Raw genomic sequence first — 12,815 nt, 5'->3', positions numbered from 1 at the left:
ATTCATAGTTTTAAGTAGTAGTTTTAAAAATAATGGTATGATTTTTCAAACCATCTATATTTGCTTGTTACACATCTACTTATATGTACAATATACCCATTGATTTTTTTTTCTTGATTCACTCAACAAATAAACAAAGGTGGTGTATCCTGTCCTGAATATTTTCTTAGCACTCAGATACAAATCACTGGAATAAAGAGGCCCCTGGAAGAAGAAACTACGGTGTATATGTGGAAAAATAAAAGAGGTAGCAGATTAGAATTAAAAGGAAAATATCCTTTACTGCTCCTTTTATTTACTATTCATACCACTCAAACAAAGTCAGTTTCAATTCACTAGACAATGACACATTTCCCTGTCTCAATTCTCCTATTCCATTTTTTAACATATGACAATTAAGCAGTATAATGTAATCATAAAATCATTAGCATCCACATGAAACCAAATTAACATGCTCTGTGGTGGAAATCTGTGTGCTTTATGTCTGAATGGATTACACTAACATTAATCGGAAGTCTTTTCTTAAACTGTTGACTCTCATTGCCTTTGCTTATAGGTGTGGGAAGGACATTTAAAGAACAACCATAACAGTTTGCAATATGCTATTGCAGTAAATACATGACATTTAACATACCAAACCTTCCCCCACATCTCTTGACTGCGGCAAGACATTGCTCGGTCAACTTGCCCAAACTAAATTCCCCTTACTCTTTAAAACTTTACCCCCAAAACATTCCCCCCCCCCCCACCTATACACATTAAACCCACCAATGTTGCTTAAATGGCCCACAGGCCTTTTATTAAACAAATATTTAAAAAATAACATATTAAATAACATATTAATCACGAATAATAACAATATATAAATTATTAACTAGAACTATATATATATATAAATAAATATACATAACCATTACAAACATGTAAATTATTTTAACTGAACAAATAAAATATATATATAATAAATATAACCAAGATATAAATCAACAATAACCTAGCACTAAAACTCAGAATTATAATTTCCTAGTTGCAGGTCCCCTGGGGTCCACCACTTCTAAAACCTTGGGCTCTGCACCAACGAATTGCTCCCAGCTGCCCATACACCCAGCTTGGGAACGCCATGACCCTTACTCGTGCAGACCCCCACCAACCAATTTACAACACCGGGGACTCCATACCTTAGATGGGTCCCCCCCAACATAAATATCAACAAAAAACAACACACTCCCCCCGAGGACCTCAACCGCTACAACAGCCCTATACCTTCTTAGCGCCCAAAAACAAAACAAAATGGGGAGGGAGGGTGGAAAGCTTTACCCTTCTTGCCGTCCCTCGTGAAAAAGGACTCTATTTCCTCTTCCTGACCTTTTTATCTCCTATTGACCCCTCCTATCATTCCCTCCCTGCGTCTCTCCCCCCTCCCCTTTTCCTCTCACTCCCGCACGTGCCCCTTCTTAATAATGAACCCTCTGCTGTCTCCCCACCTGTCTGCTCAGTCATGCTGGCCTTCCACTATACTCCTTTCTCTTGTATGCTCCAGGCCTCCCTTTCTTGTTCTCTCTCTTACCATCTATCTCTGTATGCACACATACTCCCAACACATCGCAATGTATATATTTTTACATGCATTTCAGGTGCTTTGGTGGCTAATATAGACTCAAATAAAACAAATAACAGAATAATAGTACAGTAAGACTGCTGCAATGTCTCTGGTGCTATCTCTGTAAAGAGATTAGAAAATCTGACAAGTTAGCAAGGTGTGATTGAAGTGTTTATGAACACTGCCACTTAGCAGGTTATATGCCATTAATGTATGCTTTATAGAGACTTGTCAGAATCTTATTTGTCTGGGTTGTTCTTTAGAAGCAAGTGGATGGAACATTACATACAATTTATATAATCTGCTTGCTTGCAGAAAAATCAAATGCAGGTAAACATATTCAAATTGATTCACTCCCTAAACGCAATTGTACCCATTTAATTATGCTTATGGAGCCCTAGCTGCTAGTGGTCTGTGTGACCTTGACCTACAAGATCAGAGGTTTGTTGATGTGCCAATGATGAAGAAAAAAAGTCCTTTGTATTACTATTTTATGTGTTATTTATGTTGGAGAAAAAAGAACTGAAGGCAAACAGCTTATTCTGTGATTTATGCTTGAAACAAACAACATCACAGGTGTACCCTACATTAAGTGTCAAACTGTAAAATAAAAAAAATGTTTTAAAAAGTAGTAAATGAAAGATAAAATAGTTTCCAAATATAAAATATGTTTAAATCAATGTGTACTAACAAAAAAAGACAAACCACTAAATTGTTTAAGTAATAATTGTGTGGCCACAGAATCCTCCATAGTTTGAGAATTAAATGAAATTGTATATCCATAATCTGAGTAGAATATATACTGTTTGTTGTGTTGGCTACACAACTATGTGAATATCCATAAAATAGTCACATATAAACCCAAGGGTACAATTAATGAACTATTCATAAAAAAAGACATAACATTTTTGCTTTGTCTTTAATAATTAGGGCAGCCTTTCTCCACCTTTTTACCATGAAAAAACCTTTGAAATAACTTTTTAGGCTATAGAGCACCTGTGCTATTATTACTATATCGAGAACTCACTTTACACTAGCATTATAGTCATTAAGAAGAATACCTCTTACATTGCTGGCCATTGGAAAGAATGCCACCCTTACAGATAGTCAAAAACATCTTTGGTGTCAGTGGTACTTGACATGAGAGGCACACAATACTCATGGCTCAAGGAACCTCTAGCAAACTCTGGAGGGATCTTAGAGTTCCGCAGATCCCTGGTTGAGAAGTACTGAGCTAAGGTGTGTATATGGGTTTGTTGGAGCAGTTTAATTATTCATTCGCATACTGCATGAGTGATTTATATTTGGGTTTTTTGCTTTGTGGGTTGTGGTTATCAAAAATAAATGTTGTAGCAACTGTGTGCTAACTTGCGCTCTGCAATCTTCAAAATCTTCCTAGGCCTGTGTGGTGTGGTCAACATTAACTTTAATGACTAGCCCTGTTGGCAGCACTGCATTATAGTTAGGATTTTCCAAGAGCTAAATTTGAGGTACATTGCAGATTACTGATAGTGATGTGGAGGTCTAAAATACGGTACATATATTCTGTAGACGTGCATCTGTACTTTAAATCACATGGACCTACTTTTATAAACATTGTAAAAACATTTATTATAATAAAAAGTAATATACTGAAATATAATGAAAGTAAAAGGTACTAGCACATCTGTTGTGTACTGCCCATTAAACAACAATATTCTTGGTAAAGACTTTTTGTATATTGCATTCACAATATAATGCATTTTACATTCCCCAGAGGCAGGATACCGATTGCTTTATATACAGTGTTCCCAAACACTTTATTTTCTGCCAATTGCAAGCCTAAATCACGCTGCAGACAGTCTTGCAACTTCTTCTAGTAAACTGCCTCTGCTCAAATGTTTTTACTGAATTACTGAAAACAAAAAAGTTTTAGCTGAAAAAAGTAAATGCTAATAGCCATTTATTTTGCTGTCCAAAGCACTCTACCAGAAATGTTCTGCTATATGGATCAACAGATCCCAACAACCAACCTAAATTTTGATATAGATAAATAAAATAAGGAAGGAAGATTGTTTTTTTATTGTAGTTGCTAATTTTAGGACATTTGGTAGAGAATAAAAACACTAGGAAAATTAAAATGTGCAATATAGGCCTGCTGTAAGTTAGTAATTACTATTTGGATATACTACAGAGATGCTAAATAAGGATTTGTTCTTTGTTAACATTGCATCCCTCACCTGCTTCTCTTATGCTCCTCCCAGTTTAGTTTTGTTATGTTCTTGCACCCGAACATCAACATCCATCCATGCGACTAATTCTAATATAAATGCCACATAATGCTTGTGTTCATGTATTAGCAAGCGGTACAAGCTCCAGTTGTTTTATGCCATGATAGGTTCCCCAGAGATTGCAATTTGGACCAGCATGCTATTTTTAATGTTTTCCTAATGATCTGGAAAGCAAGATAGAATTCTTCTTTTTTGTGCTGACATTACTAAATATAATTACATTTTGTTCAATGATATTTAAGAGGGAAGATTATCTTTCCTAAAAACAGAAAACATCAACACCTTGGGGATACCTGCCATGCTTAGTCTATGGCTTTATCACCTTCGCTGCTGCCCGATAATATAAAGTCATAAAAAACCTTTGATGTTTGTCCTTGGGGTCCATCATGTGTAAAAAGAGCTACTACTTAACCATTCATATGAAAAGTTTATAGGAGTGGTTAACAACTGAGAACATTATTGGCATCCTGTGTGTCTTTCATTTTATATGTTTTACACTTTCATCTCAGTAAATTTTATTTTGCTATTGTTAAACTTTGGAGCCTTTGAAATAATTATCAGCAATAATAAGGGAGAAGAAAGGCAGCAAATACATTTGAATCACATTTAATTATGTGCTGCAATGAATGCTGCATTTTACAGGAAAGAGAAAAAAACTGGGAAAGGAAAAGACACAATTACAGTAAAATATGTATCTGATCATAGTGTTGGTTATGACACAAAAGGTTATGCTCTGTTTGGGAAATATTATTTTTTCTGCTTGCATAGATGATTTATTAATGCCAGCTTGCATTTTGAGGATGATGATAAAGGAAAGAATTGTAATCACAGCCCCGCTGCCGTTTTTAATAAAGCAAATTTCTGGGATTGGCTATGTTGCTGCCTGCCAGTTACCTGGACACCCCACTAACCCTGGCTATTAGCTGAGCTTGTTCTATTCATGTGTGAGATGAAAATATTATGTAAAGTGTTGGCTGCCTGTGTGGGTGTTGGGAAGAATTTCTTAATCAGAAAGCCTAGCTGCTGTGTATTAGCCAAAATACCCTCCAGACAAAGAGGTTGACAAAAGTAGCACAAATAATGGAGCATCTAATATTAGACAGAATGAGATTGCAGGAAACATTTAATGGTCCTGGTGCTTTCCTTGTTCCTTAGTACAATATTATAATTTTAAATGATAAGTTCATAAATCTCTGCATGTACTGAAAAACCCAAGGAAACCAAGTTATTATTTTGCATATATCTAAATCACACTGATTCATATTCTCTATATATTTCGTTTTACTTATCTAAAAGAAAATATATGTATTATTCCATGAACATTATATACAGCATATTATATGTAAAATGTACAATTACATCTTTTTCTTTCTCATGGCGCAGTGCACCATGCAGTGTTTGTATTATAAACACAGTTGACAACAGATTTCTAAGTATATTTAGTCTGTACAAGAGAAAAATATCTATGTCCCATTTGCCACAATTGTACTGAGGATAAAGCAATGATTTTTGGCACCAGCGTCTCAGTACATCTCAGGGGTTAGTATTTAATGAAGCTGTTAAGGGTTAGGGTAAGGTTGGGGTGAATATTAAGGGTTAATTTTGAGCCAAGGTTAGGAGTTAAATGTTAGGGAAGTATTATGTAATTAAGTTTCAGGACTTGGAACAAGGAAAGAGTAAGTGTTGAAGGATATCTAAAACTAAGAACAACAATGTAATGTGCGGTAGCTACATTAGTTTTCTTTTTTCAGACTAGAACGGCTGCTGATGATTAGACTAAATAAATATTAATGTCCTTACTGTGCTCCTTAACTCATATCTCAAACAATGTTATAAGCGTTCCCATCTATCTTCTGTGAACTGCAAAAGTCTTCCCACCTATTTAATGGAGATCATGAGAGGAGGAAGTGGAGTAAAATTAGTAGAGCAGCCTAGGATGACAACTCTCCCCCTGCTTAGCATGGCTAATGACCCCAAAACAGATGTGTTACTGGCAAGATTTCAAAGTAAAAATAAAGGAAAAATAAAAATAATAAAGTCTCAAAAAAAAGAAAACTAATGCAATCACTACATTTTCTGTTTAGGTATCCTTAAAGTATAGGATGTGTGTGTATGCATGTATGTGTGATGAATTTACATAAATTGTTTAAAAAAAAAATCATGACACCAAGTTCGTAACACCCTCATACCCCATAGGGCAGTAAAAGGTATATGCAGACCATTCTTTTCTACCTAATCACAATTCATTGTTTATTTTGACTATTTTAGAAGGTTTCTGTCAATAAAATGCTATGATTGCTTGTATAAACATGTATTTTCAATTAAAAAATAGGATTAAGCTAGAAAAATTTCCTGTAAGCAACTGAAAGGAAAAAAGGTGATGGCAAACAACAGGTCATGTCCCAGGGCACTTGTCCTTCCAATAACTGCCCATAGTTATATATAATATTTTGACCTGGTAACAGAATTCTTTCTACTTATAATGAAACGTAACCAGTTAGTGCTGTTTGTATAACCCTTGCTTCCTTTGCTACATTGCTAATATCCAGATTGTATGTAAGTGAATCATTTATTACAGTTTACCCAAAATTACGTATGACAATGTCAACAAAAATACTTTTTAATGTCTGTATTCCTGTATGTCCCTACAAGAGTTGTCGTTTTGGGAAAACATAGGTTCTCTCCTCTGGGGCATGAGCTGGACGATAAACCATAATGGTTGCCTGAGGAGTTTGTGACAAGTTTAGGGTAGATGTTACTTCTAGGGAAAAGGAAATATATTCTCTGGAGAAAAGAAATAAAGAGAGAAAAAGTCACATGAGGGATCTTAGGATAATAGTTTACGTATAGGTGGAGAGTTGGTTTGCCTAAAGCAATTTTGGATGTCAACACTCACATTGTGGAGGTTGCTTGAGCCCCCGTGGGCATGTGGAGAATATTTCTTTCCCCAGGCAGAATGTGGTAGATGGTCGCATTCTATGCCCTGGTCCTGATGATCTCTTCTTCAATAGCTGTCATGATCTCGGTCTTATAGAAGACTTGGTAAGTTTCCAAAAAAGAAAAGCAATGGTATGGCTAGCAGATGTCTTCAAGTAGAGAAGAAGATTGTCCAGAATCTTTTCATAAAACTGTATTTATTTGTCCAAGATAAATAAACTTTACCATCAAAATGTTTCATGTGACTTTAGTGGCCACTTCTTCAGGACTGGTGTACACTGGGCTTTAAAATATAGGGTAGAAGTTACCATTTCTCTCCATGTCTGGGCTTAGTGAATGTAAACAACATTGGGAGATGTTATACTGCCATATGATGTATTACCTACCTAACTCTGGGCAGGCCAGGGCACTGAGGACTGTAACAGACCTGTATCCATAATATTCTGTATAATGACTTGGTATATGCACAACAATGCTGGAACCCCATAACCATCAAACACCTAAACAATTCCAATTTTAACATACCGAAGGAATGGACTTCCAAGAAAAATCCTTGAGTTGAAGTTTTCAGTTTTTATACTGAATATGTATCTTACATTTTTTCCATTCCAAAATCTAAGCTTTCTTTCCAAAACCATATGCCAAGCTTATTTTAAACCCCCTCTATATTTTTTTCAATGTGTGACCTTAAATACAATTTAAGTATGATGGATAGATAGATAGATAGATAGATAGATAGATAGATAGATAGATAGATAGATGATAGATAGATAGATAGATAGATAGATAGATAGATAGATAGATAGATTGATAGATATACAATACAAGTAAATATTTGGACTGTAGACAAGAAGTTTTAAAAACAGTATTGTCATAAATGAATTGTCATCTTGTAATGCAAAATATGTTATTACTGAAGCTTTTAGTTAGTCAAGTCAACGGTCTAGGTCAAAGTAAATGAGTATTTTAGAAATCCTTCAAAGCAATCCTTATGATTCTATAAAGGAAACACATGCATCTCATATGTGACTGTATGCAGTAATAAATGTTTTACACTGTTACATTTTAAAACTAGCATCAGAAAACCTTAAAAGTAAAAGGTAACATTTGTAGAGTGCTAAGAAATGCTGTCAGGAATCAGGCTAAATACAATGCTATTCCAGTAATGAAGGTTCACATTTTAAAAGATGTAGTCCCGTGTGTCTCAATGTTTGATATATTGATACAGATTGAATGATACTATGACAATTCAGTTAATATGTACTGAAAAAAGTTACACTAAACTGAAACCATGCATACCATGCTAACACCAAATACACAACCTAACATCTTTACACATATAATTTACAAGAGGGGGAAGGATCTAGTGGTAAGAGATGGAGCATAGCTAGTATGTGTGGGTAGGGTTTATTCAGTTTGGGATGCAGGAATAACATTTTCTACCAAAACATCCAAGGCAAAGAAAAGAATTAACAATCACATTATTATTATATTGTCTACCCTTTCTAAACACTGATTTTGCGGCGTGTTGTTTTGTTCCATGCAGCAATAGCTATATCAGTGATGTGTTCACTCAATACCAATGGTTTGGTATACACAATGCACTGGTGGGATGAATTATTCTCTTGCATTTTTTTATCTTGAATTTTTAGTTATACCTAAAATCAACATTTTTGGATAGAGTAAGAATTCATATTTTAATTGATTTCATCTGGATCCCATTGGAGAGCTTCCCCTTTTTCTTCCTGTCCTGAAGCCACATTAGGAATTAAGCTGAAACCTCTTTAACGTGAGGGAAATCCTCACGGCACTTCCTCATCCTCACTTTCAATAGGTGACAGCTGTCACCTATTGAAAGATTTCCCCTCTAGTGCTCTTCCAGTAATAACCTTCAGTCCCAATGCTAATGGTTATCAGGACAGTCAGAGAAAGAAAAATTTCCCCAGCGATGACAAAACATAATCATCATGAAGGTTAATAAAATTTCCTTACATCCAAAACAAAAAATAGATATACTTTGTATTATCTAAAAATCCCAAATTGTCATGTCTTTACAATGACCTCAGTAATTGGGTGGAGTGAGGTGTTCAGGTAATGTTTTCAATAGAATCCGTCAGTGATACATCATTCTGTGATTGCCTTCATCTCTCAACAGCTGAAATGTCAGTTAGGTGTGGACTGATACCTCATCCAGAGCTCACTTTATTGTTGTGTAATCAACTTGTTAGTGGATTTCGATTTTTTAGTTTTAAAATTGGTGTATATTTGTAGGACAATGTTTGAATGACAACAATATGTAGCAGATCTCTTTCCTCATAGTACAATATCTCATTGAACAAACGATTCATTAAGAAAAGCTGTATTGGGAAAAATACTGGGGCTGCCAATACTAACCTTCTTCTAAAATTACTAGTTGATTGGTTGTGTCTGGTTTATTACTTTCTGGGTCATTGACCCAAAAACGACATGGGAGTTGGATACTAGCATGCTTTGGGTCAGTTAATCTAAAAGCATTATATCTGGTTGTCAGCCCATAACAGCACAAAAACTTATTCGAGGGAGGTCAGCAATTATACACTCAACATTCTATCAGTACAGGTTTTCTTGCCAACCAACCAAAGTTATGCCAACCATGAGCATCATAGCAAGTAAAACATTATTGACTTTTATGTAGAGTGCATTTTTGTGATTCAGTTACAAAGTATACTTACTTATTGCTTTTTACTTAGTCAGTTAAAATGTTTTATGTGGATTTATTACTGATCAGTTCTGGGTTACTCCTTTAGGGAATGTTTTGTGTGAACAGTTCTTGGTCTGCAAATACTTGTGCACACTTGGCAATACCACATAAAAAAATCACACCGATAAATCAATAGCCTCCACAGCAGAGATTCCTGTTATTGACTCCTGGGCCAATAATATTCACATCGTCATTTTAACTCTTTGGGCTTTATTTTAAAAAAACTGTGAATTCTACATTACTTCAGACATTCCCTAATGGGAATCTTCTAGGTATATTTGTTTCAATAGCAGTAACTGATTCCCACCAGAGAATGTCTGAGGGAATGTTGGATTCCCCTGTTTTAAAAACAGAGCCTTTTAGTAGCAAAAAAATAAATAAAAATAATAATGATTATGGTAATAACCTTGAAACTTAATGGAAAAGATATTATTGATATTGCAACATTGCATGGAGTAGACCATTTTAGAAGGAACTTTGTGAGTTTTAAAGTCATTTTAGGTCGATAATTTCTTTAACACATAAATTAAAGTCTATCCACAAGGGAATGGTTAAAAGTAGACGATGATTTATTAAAAAAATTCACTTTGTCGAGTCAACCTGTGTTCACTTTAAATAATAAACAGGTTATGAAAAATACATGTTTCTTTAAATATGGTTGGATGATTGAAGAATCTCAGCTTCACTGAGCTAAGTGAACTTCCTACTCCTTTAGTAAATCAACACCCATGCATTCAGCAATACCTAACTAAAAGCAATGAATTATCAGATCTTTGGGGTATGTTACTGCTTACTGAGGCTTTTTTCTGTCTGCAATCATTGCCCACTGACCTTTTGCTTTTAAGCTAGTTTTTACTAAATATTTCTGCTCCAATGCATTCCAATATTTCATTGGGTTCCTATTTTTTTTGTTTTGTTTTGTTTTTACTGTTCAGTTAAATGTCCCACTAATAGAAAAAGAAGGTTTTTTGGTTAAAACTTCTAGCTCTGTAATTCGTCTAAAGCTAACATAAACACTTCTTTTGCCTTCATATAATTTTGAACACCTAGAACTAGAGAAGGCGCAGGTCCAAGGTCAGTGACGTGTGTACATAGTGAAGCAAATGTAATCAATTATCTGTGAGATGGACAAACATTTTACTTTGCTAATGCGTGAAAGGTCATGCTTGATTTTCACTCATGACAAGCTCATTTGGTTGACACTTTTTATACATTCCTGTGCCCTGTGTTGCTCCTGCAAATGTAATGAATGGAATACTCTACATAATAAAAGACATGTTTATATTGCACATGCATCTCACAATCTTTACTTGAGGTTACAATTTGGTATTAGGCTTAAATATACTAAATACTAATAGAACACTATTCATTCATATCAATTACTTTAAATTTAGCCACCCCCCAAAAAACAACAAATACCAGCATCTCTGATCACAAATTTTAGATAATTGGATAATGTGCATTTTGTATTACACTACAGAACAAGGGAAATAAAACATGAATGTTTATGGTCATTCAATATAAAGGGTCCCAAGAACCCCACCTAGGATTTCTACAATGATATACAAAGAGTATATTACCATTGAGTTGGTTGTATACTACTTCCTCCAGATGGTCCAATCTTTGCAGAATAGACTCTCGGTCCACCAGTGCTCCCAGTTTAGTGTTTCTGCTCCTTACTCTACGGTCAGAACTTCTTACAATCTGCACCAGCTCCTGGGACCTGTCCTGGATCCTGCAGTATACTGAAAATAGGATGATGCCCACAAACACCAGGATATTTACAGTCAGCAAAGTTTTGATTTTTCGTGCCACCGCCATGAAATCTGTGGAGATCCAGCATCAGGGCATCCCAAGTGAAGTCAAGCATTTACAACAAGCCCCAGAAGAGCAGTCCGGCAAAGAAGCAATCAAATGACATGTCAGAGCAAGACAAAGGAAATGCTACATTGAAAGCTGACCCTTCAGCACCACTGCCATACACACTTAGGAAATGCACTTTACCTTGGTGGCCTTTGATGGTAAAAGAGTCTACATAGAAGGAATGCTTTGGTGGTGGCACATGGATGCAGGACGTGTTCACTGGGCTAGTACAATAAACACGTTGAGATAGGAGCTGTCCTTTCAGCACCACGTCCCTCCCATACTTCTCCAGTGCTCTGCTCTTCTGGAAGAGAGGGGGAGCTGTCCTTTCAGCACCACACTGCTCTGCTGCTCTGGAATAGTAAGGGAGCTGTCCTTTCAGCACCTACAGCTCTCCACTTCTCTGCTGACCCTTCAGCTCCACGTCCAGCTATATATCTCCACTTCTCTGCTGTCCTTTCAGAACCACATCCACCTATAGCTCTCTACAGCTTTCAGCACCAAATCCCTGCACTGCTCTGCTATTGTGGAGCTGTCCTTTTAGCTGTGCTTTTCTCTCAGCTCTAAGTCCCTCCTCTGCTCTGGTGTTCCAGGATAGGGAAGGAGCTGTCCTTACAGCACCACATCCCCCTATTGCTCTCCACTGCTCTTCAACACCAAGTATCCTTATGGCTTTCCACTTGTCTGCTGCTCCTTCAACACCAGGACCCTTCACTGCTCTTCTGTTATAGGGTAGAGATAGTGATGTGCTTTCAGCACCACGTCTCCTTATAGTTCCCCACTGCTCTGCTGCTTTCCCAGTACTAGGTCCCTCCTCTCCTCTGGTGTTCTAAGACAGAGCTGTCCTTTCAGCATCACATTCCCCTATAGCTCTCCACTGCTGATTTTAGCTCCAGATACCCCTATAGTTCTTCACTGTTGCTTTTAGCCCCACGTTCCTAATAGCATTCCACTGCCCTGCTTTTCTTTTCACCTCCACATCTCCCTATATCTCTCTACTGCTCATTTTAACTCCACATTCCCCTTTATCTTTCTACTGCTCCTTCCAGCTCCACATCCCCTTATATATCTCTATTGCTCCTTCCAGCTCCACATCCCCTATATCTCTCTATTGATCCTTCCAGCTCCACATCCCCTATATCTCTCTACTGATCCTTCCAGCTCCACATCCCCCTATATCTCTCTATTGATCCTTCCAGCTCCATATCCCCTATATCTCTCTACTGATCCTTCCAGCTCCACATCCCCCTATATCTCTCTATTGATCCTTCCAGCTCCACATCCCCTATATCTCTCTATTGCTCCTTCCAGCTCCACATCCCCATATATCCCTCTTCTCTTTCAGCACCAGGTCCTATATCTGTCCATTGCTCCCTCCTTTGCTGTGCTGTTGCAGGCAGACATG

The 12,815-nt window shown here is 36.6% G+C and overlaps 1 protein-coding gene across 1 annotated transcript in view; it reads right to left on the bottom strand.

Annotated features, from left to right (window-relative positions):
* Positions 1-12,473, bottom strand: part of GALNT9 (polypeptide N-acetylgalactosaminyltransferase 9) — a 167,019-nt gene extending 154,546 nt beyond the window's left edge. The window contains exon 1 of the mRNA XM_072415708.1: positions 11,128-12,473. Within this exon, the coding sequence (XP_072271809.1) occupies positions 11,128-11,368 (241 nt within the window). The 5' untranslated portion in view covers positions 11,369-12,473. The remainder of the gene's footprint in view (positions 1-11,127) is intronic.
* Positions 12,474-12,815: the final 342 nt, after the last annotated feature.

This window comes from Pyxicephalus adspersus, chromosome 6, assembly GCF_032062135.1.
Source record: "Pyxicephalus adspersus chromosome 6, UCB_Pads_2.0, whole genome shotgun sequence".
Classification (NCBI taxonomy): Eukaryota; Metazoa; Chordata; class Amphibia; order Anura; family Pyxicephalidae; genus Pyxicephalus; species Pyxicephalus adspersus.
This window is presented reverse-complemented; position numbering and strand designations above follow the sequence as displayed.